The sequence below is a fragment of the Prosopis cineraria genome, unplaced genomic scaffold, assembly GCF_029017545.1.
Source record: "Prosopis cineraria cultivar Desert tree isolate PC_DT_omini unplaced genomic scaffold, ASM2901754v1 PC14, whole genome shotgun sequence".
Lineage (NCBI taxonomy): Eukaryota > Viridiplantae > Streptophyta > Magnoliopsida > Fabales > Fabaceae > Prosopis > Prosopis cineraria.
In genome coordinates, this window is record NW_026555345.1 from 9,890,925 (window position 1) to 9,913,376 (window position 22,452).

Genomic DNA, 22,452 nt, shown 5'->3' on the forward strand with positions numbered 1-22,452 from the left:
ATTTTAATAAATTTTAAATTTATTTTTTTAAATTTTAATATGATTGAAAAATAAATAAATTTATTCTCTCTCTTAAAATTTGAAACAAGTTATAAAATCAAGCCAAACTTACAAATTTTAAAATTAGTTGAGACATAATTTGAATTAATGTCATTCTCCTTCCATTAATCCCTCTATCAGCTCTAACACCCTTTAAAATCCAAACAAATCATTTAACTCCATTAATTTAAGCTGATGTAGCACCAGATCATCATCATCATTACCTGAACTTGGTAACCAAAAGGGGGAAATAAAAATCATATATTGCAAGCTCGGATTTTCATCTCACATCACAAATTATTACAATGAACACATCATGCATCATGAAATATTCATCCGTGTTGATTAGCCCCAAGATATCTCCAGTTACATCAGAAATCGAGAACAAGATCATTGTTTGATTTCTTCTTTCTCTGCAAATCACAGTATCAACAAACCATAAATGGCATCTATTTTACCTGGGCGATCAAGATGCACTATAGGCTCTGCAACACACAACTAGAATGAAGACCAAGCTTTAACAACATATTCCAGCATAGTGAACAACACAGTTTCTTATTTCACTCTAGAAGCAGTGATACGGTGTGGCGCGCAAATATCGAACACCTGTCAGTTTTTCATCATAACTTGGTCTGATGTTTTCAGCCAGGACCACGAATTTGAGATTAAAGAGCGTAAATCCGTTCAACCTCTGAATTGGAGAATTCAGAATGATGCCATGAGTTGGATCCACTTCTTTTGGCATATTTCTGCTTCCTCATTGATCTGACTCTCTTGGACTTCACCACATAGTAAGTCATTGTGCCAATAACTCCAGATATTATCACTCCCCCAACTACTGTAACCAGAATCGCTGCCCACACATTCCTCCGACCGACGACTATGTAAGAGGAAGCGATAAATGCAACAGAAGTACAAACAGAAGCCAACCACATCAGCTTGTTAATCACCTCCACCACCCGTTTCTCAGCTTTAGTTTCCCCTCTAACCAAGGTAATTTGAACAACGACAACAGCCAAGGATGTAAAAAGTGCAATAGCATTAAAGATGAAGAAGATTTTAAAAGCCGAACTGCTCGCTACCACTGCACTGCCATCATCATCATCACCACCTGGTACAGTGAAAATAGCAGCGAAAGCAACCGTAGCAAACAACACAGCCACAATAGTCACCGAGTTTGTGGCATTGTTAATTCCTTCCCTGTGGAGTTTTCTTAACTCTTTAGAAATATTATGAACATTTTTGTTGGTTTTCCTGGTTTGTTCAAGCTGGATGTGAACATCTTTCTTGATCTGAGTAACAGTGTTCCTCAGTTCATCTCTTGGTTGGTTGAGATCGTTAGCTCTAAGGGCCCCAAAATGAGAGAGGCATTCCTTTATGTCCGTAGATTCTTCTGAGAGCGGAAGACCTTCAGCAATGTCAAGAGCTGTTTTGTGGTCTCTGGTTAGTGCATTAACATTGGTGTCTGGTAGTCTCAATAATTCATTCACTATCTGTGAAGGAAAATGAGAAGGCACAAATTAGAACTTTATCCATTGAAAAACTCACAACAAAAGCTCATATAACTTTTCTTTCAGGGGAAGTAAGGTCACTACATATATATATATATATAGTTTAAGATGCGCAAATATGAAATATCCATAAACTTTTTCTCCAAGAATTCCTAATATCCTTAAATTAATAATGATGCATGGGTGCCCATTAACTTTATAAAAGAGGCCAACCTTATCCAATCCATTAAATGGTCAATGTCAGAATATCTTAACGAATTGTAAAAAGTTGGCCTCTTTTATAAAGTTAATAGATGCCCATGAATCATTGTTAACTTAAAAATACCCAAAACTCCTAGAGAAAGTTTTTGAACATTTTTGCACCTTGATCCTATATATATATATATATGAAGCATGTAATGCTCAGCAATTAACAGTGTTACCTCTGCTCGCTTTTTTCTGGTAGCTACATGTAACGCTGTGTTACCAAATTTGTCGGGAAGCATAACAATGGCTGCATCTGCCTCAAGAAGCAGTTTAACCACATCACAACTGTGTCCTTTCACAGCCATATGCAAGGCAGTCTGTCCTTTCTTGTCAGTCCGCCGTGCCAATTGTGGGTCTTTACCGAGCAGTGCTTTTACAACTTCTACATGGCCCTGACGCGCAGCTAAATGCAATGCGTTTTTGCCATTGGACCGAGGGATTTCCAACAAGCTACCGTCCTTCGACAGCAGTTCATTTACCACTTCCGTGTGCCCTCTTGTTGCTGCAGATATCAGTGGAGTAGCATTTGATGGGCCGAATGTTTTGCTTAATCCTTGATCAAACTTTAGGAGAACCTGGACAATGGCTGCAAATAAAATTGCCAGCAATTACATTGATGACCAGAAAATATAGCACTTCCATTACATGGAAACACTAAATTATTTCCAAAAAATAGAAGCATTTGATGTATTCTTTTACAGCATCTCATCTTCTAGACTGTATAATTTATGTTGACACTATCTCATCCTTAACACCTTCTTACCTAAGAACAGCATGCTCAAGGAAATGAAAACCACTTTAAAAGAAAAAGATTAAGAAATTAAAAAGGCTTTCGGCTTCTCAAATCTCCAGTGGCTAGTTTATACATTGATAAGTCCGGTGACTGATAAACAAAACAGTGACGTCATACACATTTGCATACTCATGTTCTTATAACATCCCAAAATTTTCCTCCCAAGGATTTAATATGAAGCCTAATCATTTAGATCTAGCTTCTAAATGACAACTCTTCATATATGCAATTTTTAGAAACATTTTTGTTTTCCAATAATAGTATGTTTTAAAATAACTAGAAAATAACTTATAGAGCAAATATAAAATTTTATCCCTAAAAGACATACTACCTTTCACCCTAGTCCTTAACTCCTCTACATGAGCTAAACCCTCAAAGTTCATAACTTACCACAAGTTACACTCTCTGTTGAACCACAGAGTATAATATCTTACTCCACTTTGAGGGACTGAATCTGGTATCAAACCACCCTAAACCTAAAAGCCAGATTTGATTGCAACTAATCTAAGTTGCAGTCAGGTAGGATCACAATAGTGGCAAAACTCTCCCAGCAAATTTTTATCGCAGCTGCATACTCAAAACTCAAACCAAACCCACCAGTCAAACTAGCACAAGCCTCTACCAGCTAAGCCATGTGCTCATTGTTGTGGCTAATTCTATTGCATACATGTCTTAGAAGGTACAAACTTTGAAGTGATGAATTCATACAAGGGAACAAAACAAGAGGTGACATACTTATGTCCTTGAATCCTATAACAAAGTCAATCCTTCAAGATAACTCACCATAAGTTAGTCTCACTGTTGCACGGTTGCACCAAATATTATGCATACCCTAATTTGAAAGACAGCATACATACATGTTTTATAACTTGTGAGCTTTGAAGGGCTAGTTCATACAAGGGAATAAATACAAAGACTAAAGTGTAACAGGGTATTTAGTAAAATGTTTCTACAACCAAATTTTTCATTTACCCATAATTCTAATACCCAAAACTAGAACAGCCAAATCAGAACAAGAAAATTCTCACAATTAGAACAAAACTAGGAGGCCTGGTGATGCAGGAATATGAGGAATAAGCCATATTGTTCAGTACTAGTAAATATATAGACATATGTATAGATCCTTATACCATGATGGCCTTGACTTGCAGCAATATGCAATGGATCAAAGCCTGAGCGATTCTTCTTGGAAAGAGTCTCCTTATTTGAATACTTAAGCAATTCCTCGACAACATCAAGATGTCCTTTATCCGCGGCTGTGAACAGAGCAGTCTCTCCCAATTCATTCTCTTCATTCACAACAGATGCTCTCACCTCAGCTATCTCTGTGTCCACATCATCGCCACTGAAAGTCCCCATTATCTGAGAATCGATGTCGCCGAGGATCTGCTTCACGGCAGCGAGATCTCCCCGTTGAGCCGCCAAGTGAAGCTCGGTATCGTTGTGCCGTCCAGTCACTTGCTTCACGTACTTCTTCTTCCCAGCTTGGTCGATTCTCTTCCCGGAGTTCGACAGCACCAAAGCCGGCGCCGTCGTGGACGACGGAGACGGCGATGGGGATATTTCCGAAAGTGGGTTCGGAGTTGAACTCATCGGACCCTTCTTTGTTAACCTCCTGTTTATCCACCAATATACAACACAATTAAGAATCGAATTATCAAAAATTCAAGAGAAAATAGCAGCCATAACTAAAATTTCCCATCAGATCATCACAAAGCACACACAAAATCTCAAGGGAAAAAAATTACTAACCCAGAAGAAATCCCAGACGATTGCGCGGTATGCGAACTAGAAAGACTTTGGTAAACAGATAAAGCAAGAAGCTTGAGAGCTAAAAGGGAGTGAAATACTAAAATCCAAAGCAGTAGGTAAAGAGAGTGAAGGAAGGTGATGTTAGTTAGACGATTGGATGATGTTGAAGAAGGAAAAGTGGTGGTAGAGAGGGAAAAGCAGGAAAGAAGAAAGCGGAAGGAAGAACGAAAAAGAAGAGAAGACAAGTTGAGATTTTTCACTGAGAAAAAAAAAATGAAATTGAAATTGAAATTATATATATAAATTTGTGTGTAATAAATGATGGATTATTCTTATCCCGATGCTGTGTTGCGTTATTTTTCTTCTTTAATCTGTGTCGTTTTTCTCCCCGAGATTGGTTTCATTTCACGTTGCCTGACAAAACATCTTGATTTCGAGATCGGTTACATCTCACGTTTCAAATTTCAAATGGATTTCGGATTCCTTGACTATGAAGGAAGAGAAAGACGGAGAATAATGAATAAGAAGAAGAATTTTGTGAATTAGATTTTTAAAATATAAAATATTTTCAGTTTTTTTATAATTAATTAATGAGTTTTTTTATGGAAAAAAACTCTTAATAAATAAATAATCTACTCCTTTATTTTAAGTAGACACTTTATTAAATAAAAATAAATATAAAAAATATATCAATTTAAAATAATAAATTATCTTATTGAAAATATAATTTAATTAAAAATATTTTATATTTTTTAAATGACTGAATAATACTTTTTAAAACAATGCATTTTAATTTTTTTATATTTTTCAGATTTTTAAATGAAAAATGAAAAATATATATAATTTTTGAACCTGAAATAACTCAATCTTTTACACAATCCTATCCTTACAATTTTTTTATCATGATACAACTAAGTCTTCATAATTTTTTTTAACTGAAAAAAATTAGAACTATACATGTACTAAATTTAAGAATTAAATTGATATCTGAAGGAAAAAACTTAGATACTTAAAAATATATTACCCCTAAGAAAAAGGTTAACTCTGTTTACCAAGACACAATCCTCCACGTTGCCAACTAAATGAATCTTTGTTTTTCATAGAAGGATTATCATTATTATGAGTATTAAGGTTTGAATTTTGTATTCATTGTATGTGATCTGAATGAACAGACAAGTTGATGGGCCAGGACACGAGGAAGACGATATTTTCCATATCGGAAATTGCCGAGAAGAGAGACTTGTTAGTATTGTTACGTTAGGTGTGCTTGTGGATGGCGGGTTTCACTCTGTTGGGATGTTTCCAGGAAGCTCCCTCGCTTCCAAAAGCAACAGAGATTAAAGGACCCCAGATTTGGAAAGTGATATTGAAGGACTGGGATCCTTGTTTGACTGAATATTACAGGGTTAAATGATAAAAATATTCAAACAAATTTTATTTTGTATCTTTATATCAATGATAATACATGAATACCATGAAATTTTTTTTTTTATAAAGGCATCATTCCCCCATCCGTTAAATTTGCTTAAAATCTGTTAACAGTAATTGTTAAAATAAAAAAAGAAGAGGAAGAAAAATAAATAAATATAAAATGCAAAAATATTTAGAATTTTTCTTTTTCCCAGGTGCAAAAGTATCATGCATATTTGTTAATTTAAGAATATTAAAAAGCTCTTTAGGAAAAGGGTTCCAGGTATTGTTGTTCCTTAACCCAACACTTGGGGGTCCATGTTAAAGGACATTAAATCATTTTAACGGTTTGGGAGAGGGATGAAAAAAAAAACAGAGAGAGAGAGATTTTTTCTAGATGCAAAAGTATCATGCATCATTGTTAATTTAATAATATTAAAATTTTCAACAAAAAAAGTTTTTAAATATTTTTACTTCTTAACCTAAAATTTGGGGTACATGTTTAGATGTTAAGTTATTTTAATGGCTCAAGAAAAAGCGCCCCCTTAAAAAGAATTAATAAATACTTCTACACTTTAATTAACTTAAGGATATTAGGCTCTGCGAAAAAGTTCTTGAACCTAATAATATAATATTACAAACAAAATGTGCCTTTTTGGTTGGGAAAATATCACTTTAAAAATTAAAAGTTTAGTTAAAAAATTTAAAATACATGGAAATAATTAACAACGCAATTGCAAGACATAAAATTTCTATTATTTATAACTAAAATTTCAGGCAACAAAATTTGACCAAGCGTAAAGGTAGTAGGAGAGTGTTCTCTCCAAGTTGGTGAGCTTCCTTCCTTTCGCCAATGTTTTTTTCCAGTATCTGCTTCTTCTTGTCTTTACCATTAGATTTGTTTTCATGTTGTTGGTCTGATCCTTCGATTTTTCAAGCCTTCTCTCGTTTTAGTTTTCCTTCGGTTCCTATTTACAAGAAGGATGCATTCAACTTGGTCATCTGATTCCTATAATTTTCACCAAAGACAACATCAGTTATGTTGTTAAAGCAATGTCAACTTTTTTTATACTACTCTGATCATATTTATAAGTTACTTCCAACATATTTTTTCAGTATTAAGTAAAACTTTAAAACTTATTAACTCTGTCTTAAAATTTAATAAGTTCTCAACTTTGCTTCTATTAAATATACACCTTCAATAATATATTTTCTCTCTCCAACATTCAATAGAGGGTAAAAAAAATTTATGATAAAAATTTAATGACATGGCTTATAAATAGGACCAAATAAATTATTCTCTCTTTGCACTATAAATAGGATTAGAGAAAATATTAAGTATGTTTAAAGATAGTTTATCTCATAAAAATAACTTAAATAAACACATTCTAAGCTTTATATATTAATAGTTTATTTTTAAATTTCTCAATATAGGACTTCTTTTATTTTTAATATTCTCCCTATTACTTTTTTTTTAATCATTTTTCTTCTTGATTGAGGTTGTACTTTTTTTAGTGTTAGAAACTTTAGGCCAACTCAATTTCCTTTCTTCTTCACTCTCATTTTAAGCTCTTGTTTTTCCCCCCATTATCTTTCATTTCTTTTTTTTTTTTTTGTGTTCTTGTTTTTTGTTCTCAATCAAATGGCCCTTGATACAATATCTCATTCTTTATATTAAATATGCTTAATGATAATTTATCTCACCAAAGTAACTTAAACCATATGATTAAACATATCCCAGTCATTATATATATTTATGATTTATCTTTTAATTTCTCAATGTGAAACTTATTTTATCTCTAATACACTATCACATGTTTGCAAGAGTACTAGACAATAGAAGAATTCATCCAAGCAAGTTCCTTGCTCTTATTCATAAATGATGGAATCTTAGGAGTGATACTCAAGTTGTTCAATACTTCGGTAAATAACCACTTTGTCTTGTTTTTGTGTTCTTCTATGGATATTAAATTCATGAACTCAACAAGGCCATGGATATCCCAAGGCAATTTACTTGTCCTTCAACGATGGTCTCTTTATTTATCCTTTCATGTCCCTATCTAGGTTCATGTTATTGGGTTACCACTTGATCTCTACACTTCAAAGATTCCACAATCACTTGGACAACTTATTGATTGGGATGAGGGCTGTTTATTTCATTCCTGTGGATCAAAGTCAAGACTTTTGTTAAATTTTAATCTAGTGAAAGGGATTAGATTCTCACAACATAATGAATTAAGATACTTAATAAACGATATACTCACATTCTGCGTAAAATATGATTGCCTTCAATAAAAGATATCTATAGATAAAACAAATTAGACAATTCTTTGTGTATGAATGGTGTCTTAAAAACAATCATCAAGTCTCTCTGCAAATATTTCCATCCATTATGAATGTATCACGATAGTTTGTTACAAGTGTAATGGCATTAGACATGTTGCTTGTTGTGCTTTTCATAATTCCTGGTTCAACAACCCTTTTTCCAAAGCATTCCATAATTATGAAGGCAATGAATCTTCCATTGGAGTGACATTCGATTAGGATAGACTGTTGTATCTTGTTAAGACCACAAACAAAAAGAATGTGTGCATTTCATTGGAACACAACCTAAATATACAGCAATCGAAGCCACTCATATTTCTTCAGGTTGGTCCAATCGAGTAGTTGAAATACCATCAAGTGTTTTCATAAAAGAAGAGGATCATCATTAAACAAGGATTTGAACTTTAGCTTGTCACATTATAAGAAACTAATCCCTTCTATTAGACTCGATCCTTGTTAGTGATACAACAAGTTTTATCCCACCAAATAAAGTCGGTTACACGGATTGTAAGACACTATTATGCTTTATCAGCCCAACCCCCATTGGTGATACTTCACATGTATTTTATTTGTGAAAAGCTTTGCATTTGTTTCTGCATTTTGTTATCTGTCTTCTAGTTTTCTCGAATCATCTTGTGGTAAACTAAAGAACTTTGGGACTTTGTTTTATTTCCCACAGACACTTCGTGTACATGCTTTGGTCAAGAAAATCAAACTATGAAGAACAAATATAATTATCCATGATAAATAAATATGGCACAGTTTGCTTTTTCTCACGCGAAAATTCTAATTCAACGAGTACAAGAACAAGTTGATAACTGCTTATGATACATGCGCAATGGAGAATTAAATGTCATTAATGACCGACCAAGGCTAATAAAAAGCCACATATTTTGTGGTCAATTTCTCCATCAGAGCTAGCAATCATATGAACAAATGGCTACAAAGAGAGACTACAAATAAGATACTACATCTGAAATAATTAGAAGAAAGTCCTATTTTACATGTGAAAGGATCCTATTAACAAATGTGGGGGCCACAAACGGAGTCATATAATGGAGAAAGAGATGAACTTACAAGCTTTTTCACACTTTCCAACTTGTAGCACCATGAACTTCAGAAAACTGCAATGTCAAGATGAACTGTAATTAGTGTAGGTAATTTAAACAAGACTAAAATATACAAACTCTCCTAAATTTTGAGAGTTACACAGAACCCTTATCATCTTTAAGAGTTTAAAATTAACTTTCCTCACTTTTTATTTTTTTCACTACAAACTCCCCTGCCGTAGTTTTTTAGTTATCTTATTGATAGAAGTTTTCATATCATGTTAAAAACAAAAAAGACATATAGCAACTTATGTGACATCTAATGAAAGCTAACAACAGCTTTATAAAAATTTTATCCATAATTTTTATGTTATTATTAACTCACATTGACCGTCACGTGAGCTGCTATATATCTTTTTTAAATATATGACCTGATAACTTCTGTTAATAAAATAACTAAAAAATAACAGTAGGAAAGTTTGTAGTTAAAAAATCAAAGGGAGAATTATAATTAGGTCCCACACAAGGGAATTAATTACTATAAGATTCATTGACAACTGAACTAAACTGCATTAACAATTGGTTGTGTTATCAATACAATTTAGTTCAGTTGTCAATGGACCTTGTGGCAATTAATTTCCTTATGTGAGACTTTAATATAATTGTTCCAAAATCAAAAGGTTAGGGAGGTCAATTTTAACTTTTAAAGGCGAGGGGGGTAATTTTTTGATGGTAATTTTTCCGTAAAATCTGCACATTCCTTTCTTTTTTCAGGCACATATGGTGAGGAAGATAGCTTATGGAAAAGGATTTGGCAACTTGCGGTTCCTGAAAAGCTCAAAACGTTCAGGTGGCTGCTTGCTAAGAGCAAAAACAAATTACACACTGCTGATCTTTGAACGAGGAGAGGATTTGGAAAATCATGTTCCTGCCCCTTCGGATGTGATGATACTGGAACCTGCCTACACATTGTCCAGGACTGCTAGATAGCCAAAGAAATCTGGACTGATCTTGAGAAGCAGGAGCATTGGAGCGACTTCACAACAAAAGGCATCCAAGACTGGATAAAACGGAATCTGAAGAATGAACTTGGTACAGATCACACTAGAAAAATTTGCTGGAGTTCACATTTTGCCTATATATGTTGGGACCTTTGGGTTCTAAGATGCAAACGCCTTTTTGAGTTAGAGGAGGATATCACTCCAATAACTGCCTCCAGTTGCTTATTTAAAGCTGTTTCAGACTTACATTTTGTTGGAAAGTAAACGTGTATCTCTGGGGCGGTTTTGTCAGGCTTGAAACAGATGGTTCAGTTATGCCAAATGGGAATGCCACATGAAAAGGAGTAATTAAGGACTCTCATAATAGATGGCTTTTTGGTTTTCACAGAAAGCTTGACTCAGTCCAGATCCAAGCCATGGTAAGAGGATTAGAACTCTGTTGGTTTCATAATCTAAAGAACGTGGATCTTTTTAGTGATTCATCCCTACCAGGACGTTGTGCAGCAGCTTGTGAATATGCTAAATAGGGATTGGAACGTGCATACTACTTTTACGTATAGAGAAAAGAACTATCAAGCTCATAGACTAGCTAGTCATGCTCACTTGCAAACTCCATTTTTTATGTCTTTGATCATCCTTCCTCTTTTATTGGAGATGGAGAGTGATGAAAGATTTTAGGTTTTCTCTTTAGCTTTTGTCCGTTGTATTTGACTTTTCATTTTTTTTTTAAATAACGTATCCAGTTTCTACTTAAAAAAAAAAAAACATTGAGAGAGAGAGAGAGAGAATTTTGTGCAACTGCATTAAAATCTAGGAGAGTTTTGTATATTTTAACTTCTAAACAAATTATATATAGGCCTTCAAGACAATGCAGGTCTAAAATTACTATGTATAGCAACAAGTGAAATTAAGCCTTCACAGTAGTTATACATACCTAAGCTCAAGATAAATCAAATCGAACGACCAAACAAGTAATGTTGTCTGAACTTCCTCGTGTGTAGGCTTCTTTAATAAGTTCTCTGGATGCCGCTTCAGCATCTGTTATGTTTTGCACCAAAGACACAGCTTCCTGAAAGATAAGGGACAGGATAAACAGATTTATTTCAGTTTATAATAATAAAACACCAAAACTGTCTCATCCATATCCATATGTGTTGTAAGTGTATATGTATAACAGGTTTCAAATGCAAGTCAATTAGTTCATGCATCAAAATCATAGATGAGAAGGATAGAAGGTTACGAATTTTGCTCTGGGAAATGTCAAAGGCTAAATTGAATCTGACAACAAAAGGCTACAAATCAATACACTTCCCGGATTGACCAAAACAAGTCCCTACCGTTTTGCCTCTTAAATTTGGAAGCAAGCCCTTGAAAGTAGCTTCTACACCAAATAGTCACTACTCCCTCCATTAAAAAATATATAAGGCATTTTTAATCATATTACACCGCCAATAACTTAGTTAATTGTTTTTAAACTAACACCATCTTTCCATATCTGCCTTTATTTGATAAAGTGTCTCACTTAAAAGTGAAGGATTTAATAATTTATTTATTAAGGGTATTTCTAGAGAAAACTCATTAATTACATTTTAAAAAACTAAAAATGCCTTGTGTTTTTAAACAAAGGGAGTGGATATTTAAGCAAACAAAGTACAACATTTGAACTCTATAAACTATTGACTATGACATTGTATGATTTATTCTGGAACAAGAATAAAAAGAAAAATTCAAAATGCATGCAAATTCGCACAAGCAACTGGCAAGGTAGCATGCAATGAAAAATTGAAGATACTATGAAGCTGGCAAAGCATAAAGACTACTAAGTGAAAAGGTGATTAGTCCTTATATGTTAAAAGATTTTGATGGGTACCTAAGTAGGATAGAAAATCCTACCCCAAAAGCTAGCTACTAAAGCAAGAGAACCAACCCACTTGTATTTCACATTGAACATTCCATACTACTCTATGTGGGATTTTGGTATCTCATACTACTGAGTCTCCATTAAGTGGCCCCCCATAGAAAGCCGATGTCCTGGTGGTTGCACTCCACAGCCCTTAACTCAACCTCCTTCTAGTCAAAACCCTCCATAGCTAGCCCTCTTTGGAACTGTTGACAACAAGGTTCTGATACCAATTGATGTGTACCCAATTGGGATAGGGAATCCTACTCCAAAAGCTAACTATTGAGATGAGAAACCAACCCACTTATATACCACCATGGAGCGTCCCATACTACTTAATATGGGGCTTGGTATCCCATACTACCAAGCCTCCATCAGATTTGCTTAAGAAGAAGTAAGTGATATGTGCAATTAATGTTAAGACGAAGTCATTGTTAAGAGAATTGGCTGGCTGAAAATTTTATGAAGTAACTATGCACATAGCATTGTATTACATCCAGAGTTCAAATTGTAATATACTTTAATTCTATGATAGTTATTTGTTATTCTTCATATATTTTATTCCCCTTTATATATATATATATATATATATTATTATACTTTATTATAATATAACTTATTTCTATTGAAGAATTTTTTTACTTTATGTGCTGGGGGAAAAAAAGCCCTGCACACCATTTACTTAAAGTGATTTTAAATTATTGTGATAATTTTTGAAAAAATCAACACTCAACAAATTTTATCCACTTTTCTTAATTTAAGTGATTCATTAAAAGCACATGATAAATAGGATCAAAGGGAGTGTAGTAGTTCACAAAATCAAATTCATTCTATTTTCCTTTTTTAAAACAAATGATTTAAGTTTAGCTAATAGTTAGCGTGTAAGATAAACTGACCTTGTTTGATATGACATTCCAAAGTCCATCACTAGCTATTATTATAAAATCTACACCATCAATCTCTTCTTCCTAAGCCACAAAAGTAATGAAAAGGGTGGGAAGTTAGCAGACTAGATAGGATATATACGACAATACAGGGTTAACAAAGAGAGGTCAAGCTTATAATTTTAGACAACCTGAATTTCTGGATCAGCAACAACATATGGCTTGAGAAATTTGTCACCAAATGCACGGGAAACAGCTAGAACACCACCAACCCGCCATGTGCCTGTCAAGATATGCAGGAGGGTGAACAACTTTTGGTGGCGTTTGGATTGATGAATTTATATTTCAATTTTAGATTTTAAATCTTGCATTTCAAATCTCACATTTGAAATCCATGTATTTAAAATACTTTATTTGGGTAGTTTAAAAAATTTCAAATGAAGAAGAGAGATGAACTAAGATTTGAAACAAAAATAAAAAATTAAAAATGACAAGTTTATTTATACTTTTTAATCAATAAGATATGAGGAAAGATATGATGGTCAAAGAAATATCAATAGTAAAAATACAAAAAGAACATGTTCAAAGTGACTAGAATTTTAAATGACTAGAATGTAGAGGGAATTTGAAATTACAAAGGAATTACAATTTAAAATAGATTTGGATTTGAACTCATAAATTTTTGTGTATCCAAATGAAGGATTTAGTCCAAATCCAAATCCTCATTAATCCAAACATACTATTAGTGTTATCCATGAAATGAAATTCTGCAGAAATTGCAAAAAATACAATCATACTTGCTTTCTCTATAAGAGCCAACCAGTAAAGTTTTACTTCCATGAAAGAGGAAAAAAAAAATTCCCAAATTTGCATCACATGTTCGACCAAAACATCTTCCCTCTAAACTAAAATACTTGACTCCTAATCAGTTCATCTTATTGTTTACCTATAATTCTTAAATCCTTCACTGCTAAAGATAATTTCGATAGAATAGAAATATATCTATGAACAGTAGGTGGTTAAAAAGTTCCTAGTAACTAGCAGTCTCCTATTTCACCATCTACGCCTGTAGCTGGACAGCCTACTCTTTTCAGAAGCATGGCTCTAGATGAGCTAGGCCAGGCCAAGCTTTTAGCACGACAAAACTTATCCAGTGAAGATGGAGCAAGCCCAAATACAAAACCAAGCTTTAAACAAACAAAAACTTGTGGTCAAGTTCAGTTTATTTGATAAATGAACCAGATTGAAACGGATTACAATTAATACAATAAATAGAAGATTATATTTACATACACATATTAAGCAAAACTAAATTAAAAATCATAAACTTTTTATGCAATATCTATGTATTGTATGTAAAAAAAAAAATTATAAAATATATATATATGATGATAAACTTTTGCAATTCTATTCTTCAATAAATCTACATATGATTGCAGTCAATCAGATAAAATAACAATTTATTGCTAATCTAGCTGTTCCCATGCTTAACAAGTGAAATAACAAATTTTAAAACTAGGCTCGTCTAATTAAAAAGCTTGGTATGTTGTTCAAGCTTGTTCATTTAATAAATGAGTTGAGGCTAACCCGAACACAGGACCAGTCAAACCTGAGTAGTTCACAAACAGTTCAATTCATTAGCATGCAACCCTCCTCAGAAAGCTTACTATTGCCAAACAGAGACGCTACTAGAAATTTCCTTGTCCTAGTACGGTTTACAAGCCATTAAATTAACCCACACAAGGTCTCTAACGTGTAATTGCTTCCAACTGCACTGACTCCAGAATCAAATATTAGATACCCATAACTCATAGATGAAAGACAAGATACGGGTCAGTAGAGCACTGGTAACAACCAAACAAAAATAATATTTAAAAAAAAAGATACAAGAGCAAAAATACCTGCCCAAATGATGAATCCCCCAGCCTCTTCGATTCTATGACGTTCATCAGATCTATCAGGTTTGTGATCAATTGACAAAGGGACAGCTACAACAAGACCCAAAAAATTCACACGACAGAAAAGAAAGAAAACGGGGGCAAACATCAAATTGAATGTTGATGTGTGTATTTTATAACATTTAAAACAGCACAACGCCCTAAACTTAAGCCATCCTAAACCACCTTTGCAGGACAACTTTATGTTTCCATTGATCAACATACTGGGAATATTAAGTTTCTTCCAAATTCAAACCTAATTGGTTCTGCATGCCAAAAACTGAGAAGGCACCAACCTGAACCAGCCCTAGAAGCAACTACTCTAGAATCACCAACATTGGCAACAACAATTCGGTCCCCCATCAATACAGCTGTTGATGCAGTGGACCCAGCATCTCTATGATGATCCTTTTCCTCTTTTAGGTAATCGACATCTGTCTGTTTAAATGCTTCAACTGCAATAACGAAAAAATTATAAGAAAGCGAACAAATTTCTTCTTCAAGATAGCCCAGGTAGGAAAACAGCATGGCCATGTACTTTACACCATATAGTAAGGAACAGAGAACAGAACTGATAGCCTCAAGCATCCAAACAGATTTTGTATGCATCAACAGTTAATCTCATCATTACTAACCCTTATTCACACTGTTCAGGTGGATTAGCAGGTAATAAAATAAGCTAGTTATCTTAACTTGCTTCCTTCACTAAACTAACCATGACAATTAACTGACAATTAATAATCCCTTAAAAAAACTCTCAAACCACATTAGCCATGGCTCACATGCTGTGCCATTTTTTTCCTCCTTGCCTTATCTCTCTTTTTATTCTTCTTTCCCCAGCCCCCTTCTTTTATGACTTTTGTGCACAGCGTGAAGCCTGCCTAAAAAACATGATATAAAAATGTTGTTCATACAGTCATACCAATAGCCGTCTTTGTGTCTTTGATAAAGTCAGGATGGCTACTTATATTCTTAAAGAGATTCTTTTTCAGGTATTCAGCAGTCCGAGAACCTCCATGACCTGATGAGAAACAAAAACAAGTAGACATATGAATAAACGAGGTAAAATAAAGAACAATCATGAGAAAGAATGACAAGAGGCAGGTAGATATACAGATTTTAGACATCTAGATCCAAATCCAAAGCAAATATCCATAATCCAAATACTAATTGAAATTTGATAAATTTTTATATTTCTAATACATGTTCCTAAAATACCTAAATAATTTTACAAGGACAGAGCATTAGGCATGGGACAAAGAATATCGGAAATAGAGATGAATATAAGATATAGGCTAGATTCTGATACAGCTCTGCTCTATATTAAATGCTTTCAACAGAACCTTAAATGCAAGAAGAGAATAAATGAGGGAAATACTGAGGTTTTGATATTAAGATATAAGTATCGAATCAGTGTTACAAAAGAGAAACTCACTAATTCTGGCCAAAACCCTATTCCCTATGAATGAAAATTACAAGCAAAAGGAAATAACACAGAAATAAGAACAAGGTCTCTCATTGGTGCTCAAGAGACCAGCACTCTCCTCACTTCTAACTTACAAAAACATTCTTGAGTGCTAACCAAAACAGCAACAGCAAAACAAAGCAAGCAAAAGATGACCCTCGTATCTGAACTGAGTCTAAGCCACCATACCATACATCACGGCTTAATCCTTAATTTCTGGATCCTTAGGATATTAACTCTGACCCACTGGGTATTTCTTTTCTACACCCACCCACCCCCTTGATCTCCTCTTGTAGGTCTGACCATATCTCACAGTTACATCAGATTCCATTCAGATATAGTATAGAACTAGACATTTTTTCTGTGCGCTGCATGGACTCTACAGTGAGTCACATTATTCATTATGTTCAGTTCACAGATTAGTTAACTTGATAGTAGTAGGTAACCAATTCATCAGTCTAGGAGATCAACTGGATTCTAGGAATTACTATTTCATATTTATTTGCAGCCGTGTGACGGAATCTCCAGTTTCCAATAATCTATATAAGCCAAAAAGAATGGCGTAAAGTCTCTCTAATTTGGAAAAAGTAAATTCTAACTTACTGATTTAGGAATTCTAGGCTAATACAGTATTTGTGAACTGACTTTGGTTATCATGTTTCTGTGTTACTTGAGCTAAAAGCCCAACCCCCACCATCTTAAACTCGTAATTCCAAAAGGTAAAACCAGAAGATAATCCACCAAACCCTTGTGAATTTTTGTCTTTTTTTAAATTTAATAACTTTAAGAATTGTAAGAATCCATCATGAACAAAAGAAGTAAGTTTCCTAACTTTGTCTCAAGCCATATAGCAGCAGATGAAACGTGACAAAAGATTTTTATTACTGATAAGTTAACAACTAAAGAAAAATATAAGAGATAACAGATTATTTAGAATTATATATTTTCTGATTTTTAAGTATTTTCTTACTTTTATTATTTCTATCTCTTTATCCTATACGCTCCCATATAAAGGCCTGTGCTATTGTATATACAGTAGTTTTTTGGGGGAACGAAAATGTTGGTTCAGAATTTTGCCCAATCCCTCATATTCTTCCGCTCCTCTCCTTTCTCCCTCAGATCTCCCTCATCCCTCGTGTTTCTCCCTTGTTCTTTCATTTATATCCCTCTTTGCAGCTGTGTTCTAAATTGCTATAAGTTGAAGCAGACAAGAAAAGGTAACACCCTTTTCTCAATTTTATTCCACAAAATATTAAAAACAATATCATAACACATCTAGATAACGAACTGCTTTTTACTTTTTACCGAAAAAATAAATAAATAAATAAATAAGAAACTTGTGTGCTGGAAAACAGGAGCTTTCAACATACCATCAAAAACAGCAAAAAAGGCAACCATCTGACCATCAACCTCTGATACCCTTGTCTCATAGAAATCCTCCATTGAAGTCCTTTTACCCTTGAAACTGGAATATCCATAACTGAATCTTCCATTTCGACTTCCCGAGAGACAGCTAATAAAAGATAGACAACTTTAGTCTCTCATGTAGTTGATTGTTTTAAAACCAATAACAACATAAACAAACTATTGAAGGAAATCCCACATATCCTGGTGTTTTTAATCAGTCTTAGGAACTTCCAAAGTCCTAGTAATACAATACTCATGAAATATATCCTTTATCAAAAAGGGGTGGAAAGAGAAATCTTTCATACCATCACACATTTTCATGATATCCCTCCTCTAGCGTATAAAAGAGTAAGAACAACTAAAAATACTTAGTACGTGGTATCTTCTATGATAAAAATAGCATAAATATGTTCATAACCCCCTCAAATTTTATTTGGTCAGTGATTAAAAAACGGTTTCTATTCCAAACCTCAGTTTTACCTAGTTTTAGTTTCTGAACACAAATTGTACTGTTAAGAGATTATGTCAGTGGATTAATGAAAGGAAGATTTAAGTATTAGGGTGGTAGTCAAAACTTCTAAGCAAATCAGCTGAAAGACAGCAGGTAGAAGAAGCTATTGGAAAAAATTTCAAGGCCCGGAAGAAAGCATTTATTGCCCAATTGAAATCAACTGGCAAGGCTACTGTTTGTTAAATCCGGCAAGTTACTCTGAAACTTGTCCAACAAAAGGTTTTCAGTTTTTTACATCAAGTTTTAACCGAAACAATGGAGATACATAAAATAGTAGGGGGGATAAAAGAAAATTATCAATCAGTAATTAGTAAGGGCAAGATCTACACACCAAATTTGTCCTACTTACCATAAAAACAGTTAAATTTTGGAGGTCCAATTTTCCGAACAATTTCAAATGAAAATCAAAAAAAGGTTTGCGATAACTTTGCAAATCCTCAAAGAAAACTCCTCTTAAATAACCATTTATTGACTGGACGGCAAGACAGAGGCCAAGAAATAATTCTTTGCCAAAGAACATTTGCTGAGAGAAATTTTTATTGAAAACACAAACATTCTGTTCAAACCATAGACACTATAAGCCTGCAGACACAGCACCATGCCAAGAGACCTTTTGCACCTAATGACTCTCAAAACCTTTAAACACAACAGCTTATAAAGGTCTGCATCCACTGGTGGCTTTGTGGAGAAATACTACATAATTAATAGATCTTTGGAAAGAAGCGGATCAGAAATTCTCCCTCAATTGACATGTTTATCTAAATCCTTTACCTTTGTGGCATGAAAATTGTAGGTGCGCTCAACCAAATCATTAAACGCAAATTTGAACCAATATCACAATGAGCTAGAAACACTTAGATATCAATCATTAGACACTAGTATTAACGTTAAAAATATTTTCAAAGAATGACTAATTCACAACTAGAAACACCTAAATGCTGTCCTATAAGAGCACTGTTTGACCTAGAGGATGCAAATAAAAATTCCCACACTTACAGAAACTTAACACACAAAAGTAGATCTCCGGAATATCAAGTCAATCCCCTTTAAAGGCAATTTGGTCTGTATAGAAATATCCCATGATTATTCATTCAGAATTGCATGGATTCACAGACACTAAAATGTTGAAACCACCATTGAATGAATTCCTGCCTTATTTTTTTATCTACAATAACAACTACAACAACAATAACAACAAGTCTTATCCGACTAGGTGGGATCGGCTCCATGAATTGCATGATGCCATTGTGATCTATCAGCAACTAAACTTTTAAAAAATTTTGTTAATCAAAAGGTCTCATTCAACAACTTAGATGAGTGTTTTCCTTAGTCTTTCTCTATTCCTCTCTACAAAGCTCAACACTATCTATTATACTCTCCTCATCGAGGCCTCTAATGGCCTTCTCTATGCATATATAAACCATCTCAAATGATTTTTCAGTATTTTCTCCTCAATAGATGTTCATTATGGATTTTATCTTTTTATGCATACTCACATATTCATCTTAATATTCTTATCTCTATTACTCTAATTTCATGCTCTTGTTGTCCCTTTAAAGCCCAACATTCACTATCATATAACATGGTTGGTCTTATAGTAAACAAATAAAACTTTCCTTTAAGCTTATTTGGTATCTTCCAATTACAAATAACTCCTTTAGTATTTCTCCATTTAAACCACCCACCTTGTATCATATGCACAACATCCCCATCAATTTCACCATCATTTTGAATAATCACTCCCAAATATCTAAATTTTTTCACTTGTGATACGATCTAATCTCTCAATCTCACTTTTAAATTACTACTTATTGACCTCTTATTAAAATTACAATTCATATATTCCATCTTATTCCTATTAAAGCATTAATTTCTTCTCCTGACTCAACAAGGAGAACTATGTCATCCACAAAAGGCATGCAATTTGGAATTTTCTTTTGAATATGTTCAATCTGAACATCTAAAACAAGGTCAAACAAGTAAGGGCTCAAAGATGATCCTTGATGTAAGTCAATCCTTATAGGAAAGTCCCTTGTCTCACCGCCAAATATTCTTACATTGGTTGCTGCCTCTTCATACATATCTTGTATAAATTTAATATAAGCAACCCGAACTCCTTTCTTTTTCAAGGCCTTTCAAAGTACTTCTCTTAGTACACCATCATACTCTTTTTTTCCAAATCAATGAAAACCATATGTAGGTCTTTACCTTTGTTTTGATACTTCTCCATTAATCCCTTTAGTAGATAAATTGAATCTTTCATAGGCCTTCCCGGGATGAAATCAAATTAGTTCTCAAAAATAACAATCTCCAACCTCAACTTATGTGCAATCACTCTTTCCCACAATTTCACTGAATTACTCATAAGCTTAATCTTTCAATACTGTCTCCAACCTCAACCTCAACCTCAATCTATCTCCACTAACAACTGATTTCAACAACTTAATCACAAAAGTTAACAAATTTATCTGGTTCGTACAGACCATGATGCAAAATAAGATTCAAGAACAAGAAGAAATCTTTATATGAATCTTAATATATTCAAGATGTTCCTGACAAATCCTTGAAAACCCAACATACAGCCAAATGATGAACCGAATTCACTAATGTAGGAGCAACATTATACAAATTGCTATGCACAAATCCCCCACTTGCCATGTACCATGACGAAGATATGCTAACAACATTCAGGCATGATAAGAGACCTCCATCCTATTCATAATTCCCCCATAAAAACTTGAAAACCCAATATGCAGTCAAATCAAGCCCAACAAGGAAAGGGGAAGACCGAATGAATTTGATAGGTTGAAAATTTCAAAGAAACAACCGAATTCAACGCACAATCAAGAGCGAAAAGTGGGACCCACCTGATACCGCCACCGCTGAAGATAGAATTGGAATCCATGGAGGAAATCACAAGTTTCGGTGCCGGCGGCTGTACTGCTTGACCGGAATCGGCGGAAGACGAAGCGGAAGCAAAGTGGGATGATGAGTCCGCCGCATTGGAAGAGGCTGAAGCAGAGTCTGTAGAGGCCGAAGCAGTGGGAGGGGCAGGAAGGTCCGTATCTGTAATCATTCTGCCATTTCAGTGTCAACAAGCGTACATTTCCTTCGAATTCTTCCGCCTTTCCGTCTTGCTTTGTTCTTCAGACCTGCTGTGTTTTTAGTTGCCTCGTTTATTTCGCTCCTTTTACCCCTTGTCGTCTTCGCGAAGTGTAACTTACACTTCTTGTATTTTGACTCAAAATATTTGGAGAATCACAGTAAAGACCAACTAATTTTTTTTTTTTTGAGGCCAATTAAAGACCAACCAATTTTAAAGTATTAAAAAAGTTTTTTTTATCTTAATGAATCTAACCATTTTAAAAGTTTATAAATGTGATTCCTTATTTTATAATTTTATTATGGTATATTTGTAACTTTTTTTAAAATTTTAATAAGAAAGGTAAATACTCATTTTTTATGTTCAAAGACATGCATAATTCAAAAAAGCAAGGTCTTTTGTAAATTTATAAAACTATTAGACTTAGTATGTTTAAAAATAAACATTTATCTTTTCTATTAAAATTGAAAAAAAAAGTTATAAATATATCACAACAAAATTACAAAATTAGTGGTCAAATTTATAAATTTTTGAAGCTATTAAACTTAATAATTCCCAAACTTAGTGATCAGTTAGTTGAGAGGTTTTTGCTCATCTAAAAAATAATTTTAAAAAAATTTCCTACTTATTAATATAGGATATATAGCGCTTCTCAAAAGAAAGTATGAGGGCAAAGATGTACTTTAACTCCATTTAATTTAGGTAGCAATTGTTGATATTTTCTTGCCCTAATAGAATTTAAATTTCATGATTAATTATTTGGAAATTTTTAATCAATAAAATTGATATAATTCATCCAAATATTTCCTTCTTTCATATACCAATTTTCTTAAATTCTTTCCAATTGAATAATTTTATATAATTACACTTTAAGACTTCATACTTTCATAAATTACATTCAGACCTTGATTAAGATTGACATTTTCGAGTCAATGTTTACTCTTGTTCAATTTTAACCATGGGCACTTTCTCATAATCTCATTACATCTAGTTGAATATAATAACCTTTAAATATTAATAATTATTATTTGGTCTTGAATATGCTATCACTTTTACTTGCTTTTCTTCCATTTCCTTTCTTAGCCTGATTACAATTAAGCCATCTAAGAAAAAATTAAA

General features: G+C 33.6%; 2 protein-coding genes across 5 annotated transcripts; both read right to left on the minus strand.

The window, feature by feature from the left end:
* Positions 1-273: 273 nt before the first annotated feature.
* LOC129292564 (ankyrin repeat-containing protein ITN1) lies at positions 274-4,626 on the minus strand. The gene is made up of 4 exons (XM_054930129.1): positions 4,342-4,626; positions 3,720-4,204; positions 1,973-2,382; positions 274-1,532 (listed from the first exon to the last, which is right to left on the minus strand). The coding sequence occupies exons 2-4, from the start codon at positions 4,180-4,182 to the stop codon at positions 705-707; spliced, it is 1,701 nt and encodes a 566-aa protein (XP_054786104.1). The 5' UTR covers positions 4,183-4,204; positions 4,342-4,626; the 3' UTR covers positions 274-704.
* Positions 4,627-7,596: 2,970 nt separating this feature from the next.
* Positions 7,597-21,431, minus strand: LOC129292565 (probable protein phosphatase 2C 11). 4 transcript variants are annotated; one of them, XR_008588905.1, is made up of 11 exons: positions 21,098-21,430; positions 17,683-17,825; positions 15,770-15,868; positions 15,144-15,302; positions 14,812-14,898; positions 13,102-13,193; positions 12,923-12,994; positions 11,061-11,195; positions 9,154-9,200; positions 8,016-8,053; positions 7,597-7,913 (listed from the first exon to the last, which is right to left on the minus strand). XR_008588905.1 is itself a non-coding variant. In XM_054930131.1 (9 exons), the coding sequence occupies exons 1-8, from the start codon at positions 21,304-21,306 to the stop codon at positions 11,067-11,069; spliced, it is 990 nt and encodes a 329-aa protein (XP_054786106.1). In that variant the 5' UTR covers positions 21,307-21,430; the 3' UTR covers positions 8,793-9,200; positions 11,061-11,066. The 4 variants fall into 4 exon arrangements, 2 of the variants coding, with proteins under 2 accessions (XP_054786106.1, XP_054786107.1); XR_008588906.1 differs by lacking the exon at positions 8,016-8,053; XM_054930131.1 differs by lacking the exons at positions 7,597-7,913; positions 8,016-8,053 and having other exon boundaries at positions 8,793-9,200.
* Between the last annotated feature and the right edge of the window lie 1,021 nt (positions 21,432-22,452).